At 46.2% G+C, this 21,588-nt stretch overlaps 1 protein-coding gene across 1 annotated transcript in view; it reads left to right on the top strand.

Moving 5' to 3' along the window:
- Positions 1 to 21,588, top strand: part of SALL2 (spalt like transcription factor 2) — a 246,152-nt gene that overhangs the window by 215,158 nt on the left and 9,406 nt on the right. Inside the window, exon 2 of the mRNA XM_078644856.1 lies at positions 14,801 to 18,732. Within this exon, the coding sequence (XP_078500982.1) occupies positions 14,801 to 18,732 (3,932 nt within the window). The remainder of the gene's footprint in view (positions 1 to 14,800; positions 18,733 to 21,588) is intronic.

Here is a 21,588-nt window from a genome sequence, read left to right as displayed (position 1 = left end):
CCCAGACAGGGTTTTGTGTATCCCAGGTAGGCAGGGCTATAGAGGAAGGTGACTGCAAGTGGCACCCCGGTGCTCACTGTGCATATGCCGGCTCAAACCAGTTCCTGGGGCACACCAGCCCCTGAGCTGGGGAGAGACCGGACAAAGGAGAGGGGTGTAACCACCCCCCTCCTAGTCCCACCCATAGGGCAGGACTTAGTCACGTGCCAGCCCCTTTTCTCAGGATAAAGGTAGGAGCAGGCCCCCTTCCAAATTAGATCATCTTTGAATCCTGAACCTACTTTCTACGAAAGGAACTCAAGACTTGTTCCTAAGATTTCTCCCTTGTGACTAAGGAGTAGTCACCCTGCAGCAGCAGGCACCAACCAAGCATCGCGGTTTGCTGTAAGTCTCTCCTCCAGATCAAGACTGCCCAGCTCGACGAGAACCGGCTTCCCTGGCACCTCTGACCTCTACCTGCATCATCAGCCCAGCTGAGATTCGTGGGTGTGACGAGACCTCGAGGGACCGGCCATCTTCAAGACTGCACGACGCTTGCCCAGCACGACCACCGAGGGATCCTTGAGTGAGTGCTTTGGGGTTTGAGAAGCCCCAACCCTGAGCAGCTCCAGCACCGAAGTCCAGCCCTCCAGCATCCACGAGATCTGCGTGGGGCCCTTCTGCTCTTTGCTGCTCACCGCGTTGTCCAGGACACTTGCCCGTTGGCTAGTGGCCCTTCTGACGACGAACCACGACGACAACACCGCTGGTCTGGTTGCTCCAGACTGGCCCTTGCTCCCCTCCAACAGAGGAGCACCCCGGACCCTCCTGGTCCACTCCAGACGCCACTTTGAGTCCACCGCGTGGGCTTGCATTTGCCAAGAGTTGTTGCCCCAATCCTGGGTCCAGCGACGTCGACAGCAGACACCTTCGTGGGACAGCTTGCACCTCCATCCTGGTCGCCGACAACGCCTCCTGGTCCGAGAGACTGCAGAGCCCAAAGTCGCCCACTCACCTGGTCGAGGTGACTTCGCCCGGTGCCATCCTGGTGCCCACCTAATCACTGACTGGTGATTCAAGACTTGGTCCCCTCTGCTTACAGGTATCCATCTTCATCGATCCAGGCTTGGATCACATCGAACTTCATCACTGGTCGCCTGCCAGCAACTTCTTCTTTCAGGCTCCATAGACTGCAACGAGGATTCCCGACGTCTTTTCAGACCTATGCAGCCGCAGCCCCTGGGCTAGGTAACCTGAGCATTTCGGTGCTCCAGAATAGCTTAACTATCTAAGTGTCCAGATCCTTTTTCGTTTCAGCTCTACCTAGTTGGATTCGTCCGATAACACTAACTTTGCATTTACTAGGCTCCATAGACTTTGTTCCGCATCCCGTGTGAGAGTGCACACTCTGCACCCGATCTCCCTAGGCCTCCTGCTCGTAATCTAAAGGTTCAGTAGTCTAGTCCTAGCGATCCCAAAGCCTCTGAGAATAGTTACTTACCTGCTAGTAATTTGCATTCCACTTTTGTAGTATATGGTTTTTCGTGCCCCTCGGGCATTTGTGTAAATTGTGCGACTTTCAGTATTTCTTTAAGAGTTTTGTGTTGTGCTTAGCTCCCTGACTCATAAAGAGTTCAGGGTAGTACTGTTATAAATAAATATACTTTTATTTTCATAACAACTTGTGTGGTGTCCTTTCACTTGGTGTTCAAGGGGTAAATGTGATGGTAAAACAGCTGGCTTAACACGCCCTCTAGAGTTTAGCCTAAAGACTGCTCTTGTCCATGCTACTAGGATAGCTGGTCTATCAGGTTGACTTACAACCAATCATCAATAAGGGTTGTTTGGACTGATACATAGTGATCACTAGAATAGTGATCACTGCATATCAGGCCAACTTCTCACATTGTTCACTTCCTTCTGTATGTGTTTAACCTTGCACAGGAGGAAAGAAAGGTAGAAGAGGGTCTTTACATTCCTGTGACATTTGCAGTAAAAATCAGTATGAGGTGTTTGATGAACAATTAACGCATCACCCTCTGGAAATGTTTGTTGCTGTTACTGCAAAGAGATACTGTACTGTCAACAACCATAGCATTGGCAGTGAAAAGCTAGCAGAAAATGTACACTGGTGGTGGCCTGCAACATTCATGGGACATGGGTGAGGGTCATCCCACACCGCTGGTAGACCTAAACCTGCTGGCTGAAAGCTTATAATGCACGCAGCACTTCTGGAGACAAGAAGCAATGCCTGAGCCCCAGGGTACTGATGTCACTGGTGTGAGAATGTGGCTTCTGCCAGTAATATCAACGTGCTGTTGTGTTACAGCGCTGATCGTGCAGTGCTGGACACACACACAGTTCCACATCAGCTGAGGGTCATAGAAGGACTTCAGGCGGAGCTCTCACCAGAAAACCAAGAATATTGGACACTAAGGGGTATAAGTTAAATGCAAAGTTTACGCAGAGTATTATGTGTGTAAATTAAATCTATTTCTGAACAGGGTGGGAGAAGGCACGGACAATGGGAGGGGGGGTAAAGAAGGCACATCATCAGGAGGGAGGGCGGGGGTAAAAATAGGCACGGACAACGGGGGAGGGTATACAAGGCACCAAAGCATGTCATGCCTGCAGTAAGAGAAACTGGATAAAGAAGATAGTGCTTAAAGACTAAAGAAGACGTACCATGTAACAACCGAAGTAAAACAGCCAGTCGCCATAGGAGGTGAGAAATGAAGAGGAGGCTGTACTAAGGAGGGACTACCAAGCCTATTTACAAATCATAAGCCATCATTTAGGACGGACAATGCCACAAGCCAATATCAGATATGGGCGGAGAGGGGGCAGGGCTTCTATTCCCTACTCCACTACAAGTCTTGCAGCGCATGTGTGCTGGCTCGGACTCGACCTAAAATAGGTGTTCGCTTCATAAGCATATGTCATGATGCATGCATACGAAATGACGTTGCTGCTAAGCGACCATGTATTGCACCACTACCACCATGGACTCCCTCGCCCCAGGCCACTATTTGTACAATATCGGTATTTATGCCGATGCTGTAGATCAGGGGTCTCCAACCTTTTCTGTAGTGAGAGCTACTTCTGATCCGTGAAAATCATTGTGAGCTACTGAAAGCTAAGCAACTCGCGCAATGTTACCAGACTCCCCCACGGCCAGTTTCATCAAGTCTAAGCTTAGTCTCCATAGTGCCATAAGACTAGAGTTTGAACAAAGTAATTTGACTAGGGGTACTATGACAGATTGCCGTATGTGGCAGTGAGAATGTGGTCTTTTGAGATATATGAACATGTGTGCGCATGAACGGGATATATGTATATGGGTGAATGAAAGTCTTTTTTGTGTGTACTTGTGGCACAGAACTTAGCTTTCACCATATGTGGCAGTGTTACATGTATAACACAAACATACAGACATTTTTTTTTAATAGAACTTTAGAGTGCAGAAACATTTTTTGCAGAAAAATATTCAGAATATGGAATTGTTTTCTGCAGTATAAATTTCTCCCACTTTAAAAAATTGCTTTATTTTTCAGTTATAAATATGACACTGCGAGCAAGATGCCTGCTGTATGTATATGCAACACTTTGAAATGGGAGAACATTAAACTGAAGAGTTAAGGTGAAACTTCATATAGATTCCATAAAACTCATCATTTAAATTTTCTCCCATTTCAAAGTGTCGCATTTACAAACAGCAGGCAACTTGCACCCAGTGGGCTGTAGACACTGTGCCATAATTATAATAGTAAAATACAATCATTAAGGTTATAGGAGGAGTTTAAAATGAAGAAACATGCTTCATAAAATATTATGGAGACACCTCCCAAAGATCATGAACAAAAGGCATTGGCAGAGCCGATATGTCTGAAAGACAAAACGTATTGGCTTTGCCAAGGCTTGTTTCTTATCTTTCAGCACTCAAGAGTGGTTGTGTTTTTAGATGTCTCACTCGTATTCTACTTATCCCAATAAATACTCTCCCTGCTATGTGTTGGACCTTACATCCCACCAAGCATTTTTAGGTCGAGCCTAGTGCAGCGGGCATGCTCTGCCCTTAGGAAAACGACCTCTTGGAGTCACTCTGGACTTTTCACACGCTTGAGCGTGTGGTTTTTTTGGAGCATTTTATCTATTGGGCTTTGCGTGCGTCTTTGTAAAAAGACAGCACCAATTGGGCAAAGGTGGGTGCATGTTCCACCTTTCCCAGGAAATGTATCCGCCCAAGGCTTGCGGTTACAAGCAGCGGCGCGCAGTGTGCCATCTGTTATGTATCAGATTTCACACGAGCGCGCGCGCCACTCACGAGGCGCTGCATCTGCTTTCCTCACATGCCACAGCATTTTGCCTTCGGGAGCGAGCAGCTGCAGTGCCTTTTAAAGGTGCTTTAGAGATTTTGACTGAAACTATAGAATACTAGAGTAAGGAGGCACCCATGCTGAGATTGACTGCCACAGCCTTCCCAAAATAATGCCAGTTTAAGGCCTCTGCTCCTTCCAAGAGACTTGACTGGATTTAGCCACAATCACGCCTCTGATCTTTAATTTGAACAAAATCCTGTGTGCATATCACATGCAAGCTTGTATCTGAAGCATTGGAAATAATGCTCCAGGGTCCCTGAAGGCAGGATATGTACATGCGCACTGTCACTCCATTCGCAATACAGGAGCTACGCGGAGCGGGTGTTTTTGAAGTGGCGCGAGGAGGCTTGTCACGTGCCAGCCCTGGATCTGATACTCAGTACCGTGTCTTTTCTCAATTGGCCGTGGGATCTTTCCCCACCCACCACTCCCCTTATACAAGATGGAGCTCACAGTGTCTGTGGCACCCCCAGGCCTGTGCCTGCCCACCGCGCTGCCCCCTCTCTCAAATCCGGTCACTCGATATAAGGCTGCGCTGGCGACTGACTCTTCCTTTCCTCTATTTTAATTTTAAATATTGTTTCACGGCTTTGTACAGGTGTAGTCGCTTTGCCTGCAGAGTTAATGTACATACCTGGCAGACCCGTAGGTTTAGCGGCAGGCTTGGGATAGAATACGTCTTGTGTAGTCTGACACATGACTGACTCCCGGCCCAGTTCTGCGCTGTCTTGAGAAGCGCCCCCTTGTAATGCATTCTCTTGAAATGAATTTCGCCTAAATTACTTCTGCAAACACAACATCCTGGCCGCAATAAAGCTAGCAATAACCAAATAAGCACTCAGCATATCTTAACTTTATGCTGTCTACATAATGTCACTCTCCTTCCCCCACATGCCGTTTTGAGGTCGAGTCTAGCAGAGGCAAAAAACATACTTCTGCGTTCTTCCGAGGTATGTGGTGCTATGTTATTTAACGCTTGCAGTGTGTGTGGGCATGCTAGTGGAAGATAATGTACTGCATTGCTAAACACTTATAAGGTCCCAAAGGTGAGACCTATTGGCTATGCCAATGCTTGTTTTTTATGTTTTCCCTCCTTCCCTGCCTCAAGCTCCTCCTATGCTTTCACCTAACTCACGTCACAATCTTGTTCTGTACAAAAACTAATATTTTTTAACTGTTTTGGGAGGACGAGGCCTTTATCCGACACCGCACTTTTGCGCACATGTAATTACTTTTTGTCTAATTCACTGATCCAAGATTGACGTCCACAATGTTGGAAAAGTAAATAAAAAAAATTAAATGTGGCTGCGTCATGTCATCCTACGTGCCAATAAACCTGATTCATGCGGGAGAAAATTCACTGATCCAAGATTGACGTCCACAATGTTGGAAAAGTAAATAAAAAAAATTAAATGTGGCTGCGTCATGTCATCCTACGTGCCAATAAACCTGATTCATGCGGGAGACTCCGGGTTTTAAGCCAAAAAATGGCTCCCGCCTGGAATTGCCTGTGTTTTATTTAATATGTGTTTGGAGTGAAAAACATTCTCACAATGTTTTCGCATACGTCATGACGCATACTAGACTGATTGGCTTTGCCAACGTTTTTTGCCCAAGCCGTTCAGCATTTGAAAAAAACTGCGTTGGCAGCCAGAAGCAAAAGGTGAGACAAATTGGCTTGGCAATGCTCGTACTTTTTTTTATGTCTTTGAACCTTCATTTGTTTGAATGAGTTTTCCATGTTTGCATGTAACAATACTTGTGTTGCACTGCACCAACTTCCTATATTTTGTAAATAGATTTTCTGTGCAGTGCAATAGACAATCATGTAAATACAAATAAATAAGCCACAGGGCCCAACGCTATTCGTCAGACCCGTAGGGATTCTGTCGTGCCTGCCACCTGTCCCCAGGACTCGGAGTGTGCCAGCCGCCGAGTCCTACTGCCTCTGCTTCAAAGGGTCTTTCTTGTCCGTCCCACAGTCCTATCGCAGCAGGAGGCCTACGTCTGGGTTGCAAGGCCAGTCCTTGTCGAGGCGTAACTATTCTTAGGTTTGCTGGGCACTGGCACCCGGACCCATTGTTCTGAGGTCTGCACCCTAAAATTTACAACAACTCGGAACATGGGTGTTCATTTCCCGGCGTGCATTAGGCCCCATGGTGGCGCCCTTGCTGCGCCACTGCGTTGATTTGTAACGTTCATCCTTGGCAGTTCGAAGAGGCAGGCCTGTGGACCTCCCTGGCTATCTCTCGACCATCACCCTGCCCCCACCCACCCTCCGGCCCCATTGAATGCCCCCCAGGTTCTTTCAAACCCCGGAGCCTCTCCCCACCTATCTTTACCCCTTCCCACCAATTCAGCAAGTTTAATTGAGCTCATAAGCCCCCCTGGAGTAAATTAGGCAGAACAAGAGGTGCTTCTGAATGGTACATTTCCATATGAATGACCATGAAGTCTTGGTGGTGGGGGGCGTACAGAGCGTGCCCGCGCGCCTGAATGCCAATAACCAAGGCCCGAACTGTGAAGGGGCCTTTAATTTCCAGAGCATTGAAAAGCGGAGAGCTACAAAGGGGGCCCTGTTAAACAGAGGAGGGAAAGAGACCCCCTCTGTTGGAACCCCTCCCCTCTGACGAATGGGGTTCATCACCAAGCAGCATCAGGAAGGTGGTGAGGGGGGGGGGCAGTGCAGGGAAACGCTCGCAGACACCCCGTGACCTCCAAATAACGAAACAGTATATATGACAAGCAAGCGGTGGAACAACTCGCTCCGGGTGCTCGAGGTGTTTAGGAGCGCGCGGGGGTGTGGCGGCATTGGGAATATTTGCGAGAATCGGGTGTACGTGAGAGAACAGGTGGTCTTTGAGACGAAAACCTGCGGTGTGTAGCGCCGCTATCACTTAAGAGCACCTCTGGCGCTTGAAACTAGTGGGGGATGTTCAGAGCAATGTGACGCTGTAAATGACTGTCCGTTTTTGAGAGCACGAGCTGTTTTATGCCACTGACTGTGCTCGAATGCATAGCGCTATCTGTGAGCCCTGTGGCTGATTATACGCACTGCAGGTGACTTAAGAACACTGGCAGCGTCTGCGGCCATTGGAAGTGATTGAGACGCCGAGCTTTTTGAGAGCACGGGCTGTCTGAAGCCACTGACTGACTGCCAGGCCTGCCATTGTGTGCGTGCTGTAGTTTGAGAGCACTGGGTATGAATGAGAACCCAGGGGTCTTTCAGAGCACTGCCGGTGATTAAGTGCACTGGATATCTTTGAGAGCACTGGTAATCATACATGCCAACATTTTAGGACAGGGACGTGGGAGATTTAAAATAAAAAATCGGGAGAATGAAAATTCCCCATTGACTTCCATTGAAAAAAATGCAATTTCAGGCGGGAGACAGCTAAAAGAAAGCAATTTTTGGCTTGAAAAATCGGTAGTCTCCCGCCTGAATCGGGTCTATTGGCATGTATGCTGGTAATGATTGGCAGTACCGGGAGAGTTTAGGAGTTGTTTTAAAGTGCTGGTCTTATTTGAGAGCACTGCTGGTATCGGAGAGCACAAGTGCTGTTTGAGAGCAATGGGGCTGTATGATCCCACGGGGGGTGTTTGGCACCCTTGGTGGTATTTGAGAGTGCCAGAGGCTTCGTTTCAGGGGTGTTTGAGAGCTCTGCAGATATTGGAGAGCACAAGTGCTGTTTGAGAGCAATGGGGCTGTATGATCCCACTGGGGTTGTTTTGCAGCCTTGGTGGTATTTGAGAGTGCCAGAGGCTTCGTTTCAGGGGTGTTTGCGAGCTCTGCAGATCTCTGAGAGCAACTGTGCTGTTCGAGAGCTCTCACGTTGTTTGAACCTACTGGGATGTTTGCAATGGGGTTGTTTGAAAGCACCAGTGGTGATTTTTGAGATGTTATACAAAAAAATTGATGCAGTTTAGAAGGTTTGTGAGACAACTGGGGGGCCGGGGAGGGGGTTGTTTGGGTGCTGGGCATGCCTCGAGAACAGTAGATTTGTGTTGGAGCATTGGTGGTGGCTGAGAACACTGATGGTGTATGAAAGCACCGAGGTGTTACAGACCACTGATGGTGTGACAGAGTACTGGTTAGTGTTTCAGAGGATTGGTTGGTGCCCTACCATCTTTGAAAGAACTCGTGTGTTTGAGGGCACGGATGGTGTCTGAGGCCACATGTGTGTGAGGGCACTAGTCGTGGTTGAGACAGCGGTGCTGTTGATGGATTGATAATTGAGAGCATACGGTTGGTTGCTAGTGAGCACTGCCTGGTCTTGAGAGCAGTTGGTAGTGTATGATAGCAGTGATTGAGTTAAAGAGCACATGGGTATTTGCAGACATTAGTGTTCTTTAAGGGGATTAGTGGCATTTTTGAGGTGAACTGGCAGTGTTTGAGAGCACCCTGTCTGATAGATAAAATTCGAGTGCACAGGGGATGCTTAGAGGACGTGGTTGGTTGGTTGAAGGTAATGAGCGGCATAATTACAAGGAAGTCTCGGAGTGCGGCGTTGCCACCAGGGCCGGACTGGGAACCAAAATCAGCCCTGGCAAAGTGCTCGGCCGGCCCCCCTGCCCCCCGGGCGGGAGGGGGGCGAGCTCTTTGCCAGGGCCGCTTTTCAGCCGATTTTGTTACAGGGCCGATTTTGCAGCTATGCTGCAAAAACGGCTCTGCAACAAAAATGGCCCCCAGGGTCCAAAACCGGCCCCCACCCTTGCAGCCGACCGGGGGATTGCCCGGTGCCCACAACGGCCAGTCCGGGCCTGGTTGCCACTTTCGAAACGCAGGGCTGCTCCGTATTTTCGACAAGGCTGCACCGTATTTTCAACAATACGGTGCGGCCATGCACTTCCCCCGCACTGGCGCTAATTACAGCTGCCTAGTGCCAACACAGGCCCCTTTGCACTATAGTGCAACGGTGCTTGCATTGTGGGAATGATTGGTTATGTGGCGGAAGGTGTCCTACAAATAAACAGTCTTAAATGGCGATTTGTTTCACATAGAAGTTGCAACTCGTCATTTTTCAAATGATTGTTTATGTCACCTTCCTGCACATAAACAATCATGCATGGCGCTTTTCTATTTTTATGTATGCTGCACAATGCAGCACATATAGACGCTGCACAAACAAGGAGAAATAAAGCGTTTTCCTCCTTGCTCCATCTTAAGACCAGGTTTTTTTATCTTCATTTTGGTGCTGCCCCATATTTACACCTCCCTTGTAAATATGAGGCAGCGTCAAAATCAATGGGTGTTGCGGTGATCAATGGGTGTTGCTGCAGAACGCCCATCGCAACACCCATTGCCCACCTCTTTCATGCTAAGTATAGCGTGAAAGGGTGCCTTGTAAATAAGGTGAAGCCCATATCGCTACAGTAATGTCGAAAAAAAGTGATTTTCCTGTGGCTATAGGTGCTTGAAAGTGCTGTTAGCATCTGAGACAACTTCTAGTGCTTGGAAAGACATCTACATTCTGAGAGCACGAAGTGTGTTTGAGGGTACTGGGGTGTTGGAGAGCAGAGGTTTTTGTTTTGGGGTACGTGGCGGAATAGGTGAGAACACTGGTGATGTTTGAGAGAACAAGGGGAGTTTGAAAGCACTAGGGATGTTTAAAAATGCTAGTGTCTTTGAAAGCGTGGGTTGTGGTAGAGAAATCATTATGGGCCATATGTATCATACTTCAGTTTTGCGAATTCCAAATAGCTAATTTTAAGGAATCGCTATTTGGAATTCGCAAAACGGTATGTATGTACAAAATCGCTATTTAATATCGATTCCTTACCATTGCTAATTTGCGATTAGCAAATTGCTAATCGCAAATTACCCATTCATTTCTATGGATAGGAATGAAGGGGCAATTTGCGATTAGCAATTAGCTAATCGCAAATTAGGAATTGTTTCAAGGGTGCAGGGGTGTCTCAAGAACACCCTACTGCACCCCTGAAAAAGACATTTGGGGGCATATGGCACACAAACATGCCCTAAGGGCATGTATGGGCGTCATATGGCACCTTTTGTTTTTTGGGAAAATGATTTTTGAAAAGAATTCGCAAATTACCACCAACTAGAAGTTGGTGGTAATTTGCGAATCCTTAATGGCATTTTTTGAATATTTTTTGTTTGATACATTGCATTTAAGGAATCGCAAAATTTGCGATTCCTTAAGTGCAATCGCAAAATAAGGAATTGCAAATTTTGCTATTTCTTATTTTGCATCAAACATGTTTGATACATACCATTTGTCAAATTAGCATTCGCAAAGGGAGAAATTCGCAGAATTTCGGCCTTTGCGAATGCTAATTAGCTTGATACATATGGCCCTATGACATCTATAGGGTGTTTCCAGAAGAATATATACACTTTTATTTATATGTTTGATATACCTTTTCTCTTTTTTCTTAGCGCATTTTATGGTCCGCATTCACCACCCTGTTTAATAAAGCATCCATATGGTGTATTTGTAAGAACTCTGTAAACATCCTGACCATTCGTTCCCAGCCTCCCCACCCCCATTTTTATAATCCAAACCCCCGTTTGCCTTTTGTTCTAACATTCCTACATGAACTGGATATGGGAAGGTCTATGGGTGGAAGTGTTTTCCTTAAGGATTAAACCCCTAATTAAATCTCACTTGGGGAAGAAGAAACCCAAACATTGGCTTTGTGTGGAAGGGGAGAAAACAGTTCTACATTCGTTCTTCTCACTGTTGCATAGAGTGAGCTGTGGAGGAGTGCCCTGACCTGGGGGGAGGAAGACTTTCGGGTGAAGGACTACATCGGGCTTCTCCGAGTAGCTCATGAGCTACTGGTAGCTCTCCAGCTACCTGTAAGTAGCTCTCCTATGTCTAGTCCAGCCTACTAAATTCAAAGCTTTTGCTTGACTGAATATATGTATGCAAAAATTGCTAAGTGTGCATTGGAGACACCATGTGTTTATTTTCAGAACTGATAAGCGAATTTGAAATTACTCAAACCTCTTCCTCAGGTTTTTTGAAGGGTGCTGACCACGGGACAGGTGTCGTCTTCTTCGCAGGCTCTTGAAACAGGCCATTAGGGCTGGGACCAAATCCTCTTAGCCTGCCTTCTTCTTAGGTCGCAGGAATCCTTATTTTGCTATTAGGCTTAAACTCGCCTACATTGCTCTCAGCCAAATACCGATCGCAAACGCTGAGATTCTGGGAATTTCAGCATTAGCGATCGGTATTTGGCCACCTGTATCTGGCCCTTAGTTGGCTACCACTAAGTTACAGGGTCAACAAAAACCAAACACAACTACCCTATAAGTACCCAATTGACAGACCTCACTACTTGCATACAGAGGACACTTTAGACACACAACAGCACCCTCCACCTAAAAACTCTCACTACACAACACATTTTCAGCTACACTTACAATTAAGGCTTCCGGTTTTCTATTTTTTTTTTCATAACACATTTTATTGATTTTAAACATGCAATGGCCAAAAGGCCGTATATATGCATCATGTCACATATAAACAAATCAAACAAAGCATTTAAAACCCAGGCCAAGTTCACTGTATATGCATGTGTCAATCCTCAGGTAGCTTTGAAGTGCAATAAAAATGGCAAGCACAGGTCATGTTGTGGGGTTTTCGGGTTAAAGGTATAGAGTCTATGATATCTGAAATCGAAGGGTGATCTGCACGTTTTAATCCATGGTACTCGGCACATAGGTTCCAAATCCAAAGGCAGAGTAAGTCTTGGAGATCTGGGGAGTACCTACCCAACGGATAGACACACCACCACACCGGACCAGAATCTTTCCAACCGTGAGCATGACCATAGTGTATGTATTAGTGTGCCTTCTTGCCGACATCTCGGACATATGGATGATTTTATCTGGCCAGCTTGCCATAATCCATGCCGACTATAGTAGGCTCTTTGGAGGATCTTGAATTGAACTAATCTTAGTCTCATAAAAATAGCAGCTCCGCGTGGGGATTCTAGGGCCTCGCCCCGTCGTCCGTATCGTGGGGACAATTATCGTTCTGCCAGGAAGCTTTCAGTCATTCTAACGTAGTGCCATTGTTGGTGACAAGGGTTTGATATATTTTAGAAATGTTATGGCCGCCCAGGTCTTCAGTCAGGAGTTTGCCCTCAAGTGGATTGAAGTCTTGGAGGGATTTGATCTGGGTTATATGTGGTTTAATAGAGTGTCAGAACTGCAGGTATTTGTAGAATTGTGCGTTTGGCATAGAGTATTCATTGCGGAGTTCTTGGAACGATTTAAGGTTAGGGTGGTGCATTACGTCTCCAATAGTGGATATTCCTATCTGGTCCCATCCACGAAATCCCTGTAGATTACATAGGTGGGATAATAGATGGTTGCGCCATAAGGGGGTTACTCGTGTAAGGCGGCCCACCAACCCATCCATCTAAGGGCCTGTCGCCATGTGAGTATTACCACCTTGGTAGCGGGTTTCAAGTTCTGGGCAGTTAGCCTGCTACATAAATATGATGTGAGCTTGGGGTCATCCAGGAGCCATCTCTCCACCGCGTAAGCCCGGTCATTTCTCGGTCCGTACCACCAATCATTGATTACCTGTAAATGTGATGCAGCATAATAGAATTTCATATCGGCGGCTGCTATCCCACCGCAGTATGTTGAGTGGAAGCAGATATGGAGCGCAACTCGAGAAGCACTACAACCCCACATGAACTGTCCAAGTATCGCATTGATTGGACAAACCAGGATGAGGGGACAAGAAAGGGGTGATTTTGTAGATGATATAGGAGCCGCGGTAGCGAAATCATTTTAAAGATCGCAGATCGTCCATATAGGGAAAGGGGTATGGACGTATATCTGATCGCACTCATACGGTTGTAGTGGAAATGTTACGAACCCACAATATTGTAGGGTCCTCTGTAAGATAGACACCGAGATACTGTATCCCGGTTGTGGCAAATGTTAAGTTTGAGGCCTAGTTTCCCTGTCCTACCGGTTTTCCATTTTTACTGATTTTAACAGATAAATACAGACAGAAAACAATGTGTGTCCTGTCTGTGTTTATTTTTAAATGCAGAAAAATACTGAAAATGGTGCTTCTTGTGAGAAACTTTCCATGCTGTCTTTCATGAATTCTAGGCAACAGCTGAGCAGGCAGACAGCGTGGAGGATTAAAATACAGGATGAGATTTCCTTAAATACAGGCATATGTTAACATATATTTGTAGTATAATGCTAATATGTATCTGTGAGTGTAGGCTTTTGTTATACGTGGCTACTTAGTTTGCTAAAACGTGACAGGCATCCATGTTTGAGTTCACGTCGAAGAGTTATATAAATTCAGAAATATATCATTTTACAGCTACATTTATTCTTGAAACACAAAATAAATATGGATAAATACCAATAAGATGGCCAAAAAAAGAAATATGGATAAATACAGACGGAAATGTTAAAACAATAAGTACCATAAAACCGGGAGACCTACTTATAATTTGTTTTTTAGCAAACACTCTAGACACACACCTGACACTTTTATACACATAGCATTATATACGTGCCATATTGTTGATAAAGTGCTGCCAGCTCATCAATTCCAACACACAAAACCAATATACACCTTAGTAGTTAGTATTCAGATAAAGTTAATCCATCATGGCAGAACATCTCTACCTAGTTATTTTCCTGGCTCGCGAGGCACTCTAGAAAACCGTCTGCATATCTGGGGCCATTGACAACCAACAACCCAGTTGACCAAACAACAGTACGCTTGTCTGTACTCATACGACCCTAAGAAGATATTAAGCTATATCAAACTCACTTTATTTTCAAATTAAGCTACACAAACCGTTGCTCAACAAGATATTTAAACAATCTCTAGTAACCACAGAGATATGGCCTAAACTTTTAGCACTTTGGTTTGGTGTCTGTACGTTCTCTCTGTTTTTTACAGGATTGTCGTCAGAATATCGACAACAAAAATATCGGAACTAGAAAGAATATCGGCTACCACAATATCTTGAATGTAAGTAATTACAGGTAGGCATAGAGTTACTATTATAAATTCCACATCTGTGTACGTTGAAAATATACACATATATTATCCATGTACATAAATGTAGAATTAAGTATAGTGAATCTATACTTAACTGTATATACTTACCTGTGGTATATTAGTAGTCCATATATATTTTTTATACGGATACGTTTGTTGTCGGTATTATGGAATGCAGCAGGACATCGCCGTTAATGTCAATTATTGATTTGATTGCACAAAATCTTTACACTTGATTTCAAGGATTTGTGTGTTTTTAAACGTTTATGTCTATGCTAATTTAACTATAATTCCGATATTTTGTTTGCTTATCAGTTTTTTAAAGATGAACATTGACAGTACATGTAAATGGTCTGTTAGATCCTGAAGTTTTCTTGAATAATGAATCTCTGGTTTCATTGGTCTGTTTCTCGGTTTCTGCAGGAGACACTGCTGACGAGGAGTTGCTGGTCTGCACCAAATGCTGTGCTCAGTTCGAGGACCAAGAAGACCTAGTTCAGCACAGGGATCGCTGTCCAGTGAATGATCCAGTGGTTGTGATTGTAGCGAATCAGGAAGATGGCACTCTTCAGCGGGCGAAGCCTCCAGAAGCAGGTGCAGCATTTAGGGCTGCATATACGCAGTGCCCAGGCCTGATCGTTGGGACCCCTGAGATGCAGGTGCCACGGGTGGGCGCCACGCCTACCAATGGGGAATGCAAGAGTTCTGGTGTCACTGGCTTCCCCAGGATGGGATCCTCCAGAAGCTATTGGTCAGACCCCAGAGGCAAGGATTCCGGGTCCTCACAGCCCTTTCTTGCCCCCAGCAGTGGCTTGAACCAGGATCGTGCAACAAGCCCAAAGATCGGTCAGGCACCACATGATGCCACCATGGGGGGAGCGACACCAACCCCTCTCAATATTCCAATGATCTTGGAGGAGCTGCGTGTCCTACAGCAAAGGCAGATCCACCAGATGCAGATGACAGAGCAGATATGCCGACAGGTGCTCATGTTGGGATCCCTTGCTCAACCGGCTGTGCCACTGGCTGCTGGTGGCGGACCGTCCCCCACGCCACCTGGGGCTGGCAGCAAGAGCACACCTTCCTTCAGTGCCATCAAGTTGACTCCAGTACCTGAAGTGGCCAAGACTGTACCCGCACCAGAGGTGCCCAAGCAAGCCTTTTTTCAGCTGTACAACCCACTGGGGAACCCCTTCAATGACCGCAGCTTGCCCACAATCCCCAGTATGAAGTCAAAGACCATGCCCCACTTTGAAGAGAAATCTTTACATAGCCCTGCTTCCTTGCCTACGTCCCCACCAAGCCAGCTGCTTTCAACCCATGCAGCTTTCCCCACAGGGATCCTAGCCCCCCAGGTTAGTATGTTCCTCGGGACCAGGGCAGTGGAGCCCATCCCAAGCCTCCTAAAACAGAAGAATGGGGAGGCAGCCTGTGCTGAAAGCCTCCAGGAGAAGTCCTCTGGCAGGCACAAGTGCCGCTTCTGTGCCAAGGTGTTTGGCAGTGACAGCGCCTTGCAGATTCACCTTCGCTCTCACACAGGCGAGAGACCCTACAAGTGCAACATCTGTGGCAATCGCTTTACTACCCGAGGCAATCTAAAGGTGCATTTCCAGCGACACAAGGACAAGTACCCTCACATCCAGATGAACCCACACCCTGTTCCTGAGCATCTGGACTATATGCTCAATGGTAATGGGCTGCCCTATGGAATGTCTGTGCCTCCTGAGAAATCTGAGGAGGAGCCGGTGGAGAAGAAACCACTTATCTCAGCGCTATCGGCCACTGAGAGCCTCACCTTGCTGTCTGCGGGCCAGACCCTTCCACCCTTCAATAAATTTATGCTAATGAAGCCAGGGGAGAATTCTACTGTGCAAAAGAGTGTAAGTAGTGGCGCAAAGAGTAAAGCTGATGAGAACACTCCACCAACGGGCCAGGAGGTTTTGGCAGACAGCAGCAGTCGAATGCAGCTCGGCAAGCTGGCAACCTCCTTGCCGAACTGGGCCATGTTGGCCAACCACTTCAAAGCAAGTAACTTTCCATTTCCATATGTTGTTGACCCACTTGGCTCTTCAGAGACATTTAAGCTTCAGCAGCTGGTGGAGAAGATTGACAAGCAAGCCAGCAATCCAAACCAGTGTATCATATGCCTGCGAGTTCTGAGCTGCCCCAGAGCCCTGCGACTTCACTACAGTCAGCATGGCGGAGAAAGACCCTTCAAGTGCAAGATCTGTGGACGCGCCTTCTCCACCAGAGGCAACCTCAAGGCCCACTTTGTTGGCCACAAATCAAGTCCAGCAGAAAAAGTCCAGAACTCTTGTCCTATCTGCCAGAAAAAGTTTACCAATGCTGTGACCCTGCAGCAGCACATCAGGATGCACTTAGGTGGCCAGATTCCTAATGGGGTTATGCCAGATGGGACAGGGGCTAAGGTACCCAGCCTTGATGAGAGCTTTCCTGAGCAGGACTTCTCAGATGAGGATGCTACAGACGAGGACTCACTAGAGGCAAGTGGGTCAGAGAGTGAAAAATTGCAGGGTCCAGCTGATTCTGAGATCTTAAACCTTGGAGATGAGGCCACCACATCCATCTCCAAGGAGGACCCAGTGGCCATGAGCTCTTCTCAAAACCTTCCACCAGTCCATGACAGCCCTCCTTTATACACCACCTCAGCTGACACAATTTCATCTGAAACCTGTGATAATTTAGAGCAAAGCTTCAAGCCTAATGAGCTGACTGCTATAGAAGCTCTTGCAAACCTTTCCCAGAGTGATGGCTCACGAGAAGCTGTAGAGCCAATGGAACAAACTCCAGAACATGAACCTACAGAATTGTCGCTGGAGTCTCAGAGCATGGACCATGAAGGCCAAGTAAATCTAGGAGAGAAAATGCTAGAGGTTCCAAACTTTCCTTGCTATGTCTGCTCCGCTTCCTTCCCTACCATGGAATCTTTAGGGCAGCATATAAAAGGCCACAGCAACGATCGGCTCTTCCAATGCCCAGTCTGTAAGCAGAGATTCTTAGAGAGAACTAGTCTCCTTAGCCACATGCTGAGAAACCATCCAGGAGTAGGGAGATCTCCTCCTCCTGCAACACAGAAGTCCATGACAGTGGGTACACCCCCGGCAGCTCTGGCTCCCTCAGTGCTGTGGCCAAAGCCTCAAGCAACTATAACTCCTCTGCCAGCACAAGTTCCATTAGACCTGTGGCCAAAATCTCAAACAGTGATAACTTCTCCCCCAGTTCAGACCCTTTCACTGCTCTGGCCAAGGCCTCAGGCGGCTATAATTGCTCCTCCATCCCAGCCACCTTCTGAACTACAGCCCAAATCCCAAGCTGCAGTAACTCCTCCACCAATCCAACCACTAACAGAACTGTGGCAGAAGCCCCAGGCAGCAATAACTCCTCTTCCACCCCAGGCACCATCAGATATGTGGCCAAAGCCACAGGAAATGATAACTCCTCCGCGTGCCCAGGTAACACCAGAACTGTTAACAAAGTCCCAGCCAGCGAGAACTACTCCTCTAAACCAGGGGACATCAGAGCACTGGCCAAAGCATCATTCAGCAATAACTTCTCTATCAGTCCAAGTTGGCCCAGAGCTGTGGCCACAACATCAGCTAGCAATAACATCTTCACTGTCCCACGGACCACTAGACTTTTGGCCAAAACCCCAGCCTGTGATAACTCCACCACCGACTCAAGCAGTATCAGACCTCTGGTCAAAGCATCAGTCAGCAGTAACTCCTCCGCAAGCCCAGGTGGCACCAGAGTTGTGGTCAAAGTACCAGCCAGCGACAACACCTCCTCCAGACCAGAAACTAGTGGAGCTGCAGCAGAAAGCCCAGGCTGTGATCACTCCTCCTCCAGCCAAGTCACCTTTAGAGTTGCAGCCGAAGACCCTGGCAGCAACAACTCCTCCACCAGCAGAGGTGGTATCAGAGCTGCAGCCGGACACGCAGGAAGTAGGACCTCCTCCCCCTGCTCAGGTAACCTCAGGACAGTGGTCAAAACCCCAAGCAGGGGAGGCTTCCTCACCAGCCCATGCATCGTCTGCGCAGTGGTCTATGCCTCAGGCAGAAGGAACATCTCCACCAGCCCAAACGCTTTCAGAGCTGCCGCCGAAAACAGAAGCATCTGGCTTGCCCCATATGTCAACATTTTTGCGGGCATTGCCACCTTCGTCTGTGATGCCTCTTTCTTCTGAGAGCACCTCCAAGCCACACCTCTGTCTAGTGTGTCAGAAGACATTCTCTTCAGTCAGCGCTTTGCAGATCCACGATCGGATCCACACAGAAGAAAAGCCATTTTCGTGTACTATGTGTGAGCGGGTTTTCACTACGCAAGGGAATTTGAAGGTAGGTGAACTGATAATTAACGAGAGTAAAAATATGAATCTCCGTGGGACTCAACTAGGGCCATGCTGTGACTCACCTCATTAGCCCCTACGCCGCCTTGGGCGCTCTACAAAATGGGGTGTAACTCATTACAGATGGCACCTCTTTTAAATAAGAAGAAGGTGTGGAATCTGTGCGTATCCTTAGAAATCACCTGACATTCCCAAATAATACACCCCTATTTCCATTCCCCACCCCGTATAGAAACATTGGGTGGGAGAGTGAAGGCTAAAGCATCCTTTTGAGTGAGTGCATATTAAGCACTGCCTAGCTACAAAGAAGAAGGTGAGCATTCATTGTTACACACCATAGAATATATATGTACTCAAATTCCAATTTATTTGTCTAATTTTAGTTTAGACTTCTCTTAAATCAGTTAACAAACGGTTTATATAAAGTTGATAAGTGCTGGAAGGGTTGACTTGAAGACACCGTTGCCTCAATTTCACTTTACCAGTTCGTTTAAAAGAGTCTTGAAGGACAGTTTCTTGAACCCCTTTTTGATTGACATTGACCTAGATCAATGATACTCAAAGTATGGCCCAGGGGCCATATGCGGCCCTCCTGATCTTTACATGCAGCCCCCTCGTTAACAGCATCACCGAGCTGCTATTTACTCGACTCAGCACTAACAAAAAAAAGATGTTAATTGAACAGGCAATGTCTTTTAAGGTTATTTGAAGGTAAAGAAAGGAAATAACTAGGGCGTCCTGCACTTGCTTAACTTAGGAACACTTTCATTTTTAAAGGCATCTTGCAGCAAAAGTGTAAAAAAATGATTAAGTCTCTTTAAAATTCAAAACGTGCATTTCATTAACATGCACAGCCGTTTTCCCTGAGTGCATCAGAATATATCAGTGCTTTAAGAAGTATTTTTTGTCTAAAACTGATAGTTTTCCAACATGAATTTTAAAATATTAATTCTCCCCTCTCCAATCTTGACAGCAATTGATGTGCGACCATTGACCAGACAGTGTTACCAAGTTTAAAAATGACTAAATAATGAAGTAATACTATCACAAAATGTACTGCATTATGCTGCATAATTTGGCTTTTCTTGCCGCATAATTGACTCACACCTGCCACATAATATGTCCTCTTGTGCCACATAATTCCAGTGGCCCTGCCTATTATATATGGACAACATTGCAGTTTATAATAAATCAAACACAGGAGAAGATTTTGTAAAGCGCACATCCTGAATTCATGCATTTCGAAGTCCTCTTATATGCGATAATGAAGACGAAAAAGGAGGGAAAGTGAAATAAAACTATTGCCTAGGATCACACAATTTAGTTAAGTGGGGAAGCCGTGATTAAGCCACGGTTTTCTGGTTTCGCATTTTGAGATTCAGCCACTAGATGTATATGCTTCGCGTCCCCTACACCTATCCTACCACCAATCCAACACCCACCCGACCACCACTCTGCAGACATCAATGAAGCCACAGTCACATCACAGACCAAACTTTATGGCCCCCGGGGAAATGTTTGTGAGAACCCACGTCCTAGATTTGGTTATTAGGTCCGAAGTATTCCAGTAGTCAATCAATCCAATCTTCTTCAAGGCCTGTTTGATATATCGCAACCAATAATTTTTTATTAGGTGTCAACTGTTCCAGCTATCAAGAAGTGTTTTTAACTAGATCTGCCATGGAACTGGACGAAAGTAACATCTGCGACCCACTACGGAGGCTCTAGCCTTGAACTATGTTCAAGTGTGTTGACATGGCTAATCAACAAGTAGAGCATTGGATCATTGAAGCACTTGGCGTGATTCACCCTCTGACTACTCGGATAGTGAGGTGAGCCAAAGAGTGGGCAAACTTCAGAGGCAGCAGAATGCAGTGACTTGTCTGGTGCTAAATCTCCCTAGGCGCTCATCTATGGGCCCGACACTCAACAAACTTCATTTCCTTCCTGTTCGCAAAAGAGCTATTTTTAAAGCCATGTGTTTCTGCCATAAAATTCTTCACAGTAAATCATCCCAATATTTAGCTTCGATAGTGAAACCTTATCATCCTGGAAGAAATATGAGGTCTGCAGGAGCCGCTTTTGCTGTGATCCCATTGGTCAAGAAAGCTTGGTTAGGAGGATGTTCCTTCAGCTTTCTTGCTTCCAAAATGTAGAACACTCTGCCCCATCTTTAAAACTGAAATGTTCTTTCGGAAAAAAACTCAAAACCTGATTCTTTAGATAGATTTAATGTTCAAGCAGCTGGTGTAGCCAGGGCATCATAGCCAGAGTAGAATCCGTAGCACGGGGACACATGTAATGGAGAAAGCAGGTGCTCTGCTCTACAAGTCATTTTAATATAATGATTATCTGGATTGTGAAATTTTCCATAACCGGGCCGAGTACAATGCAGGTTTTAGTTAAACCTTAACCTCAATGCTGATTATACCCAATTCCAATCATAGTGCTTCTGTCGGTGTTCTAGGAACTGTTGCAGGGAACAATTCTTTATTTTGTCGGTTAGGGACTCACCCGTAACCATACAGTTCTGGTCCATACAAAGTCACAGCTGCTGCTTTCATATTATATACCTGCAATATAAGTTTTTATAGAATCGCTGCTAACGTTCTTACCGTAAAGAACAACTCTTACGTTTTGGCTAATTTCTGTGACTTCTTCAGTTGTTTTGACCATCGTAATTTATGATCAAAATGTATGCCTAGATAGTCAAAGGCATTGACACGCTCCAAGGGTTTGTGTTGTATACTTCAATGGGATAGAAGCTGTTACTAAAGATGGAGCACAATGCCAGAGCTTCTTGCTACACTCACCAGGAGACTCCAAGAAGAACAAGGTGGTATGT

This window comes from Lissotriton helveticus, chromosome 5_1, assembly GCF_964261635.1.
Source record: "Lissotriton helveticus chromosome 5_1, aLisHel1.1, whole genome shotgun sequence".
In the NCBI taxonomy this organism is placed as follows: Eukaryota; Metazoa; Chordata; class Amphibia; order Caudata; family Salamandridae; genus Lissotriton; species Lissotriton helveticus.
Note: the sequence above shows the minus strand (reverse complement) of the source record. Positions and strands in the feature narration are given on the sequence as shown.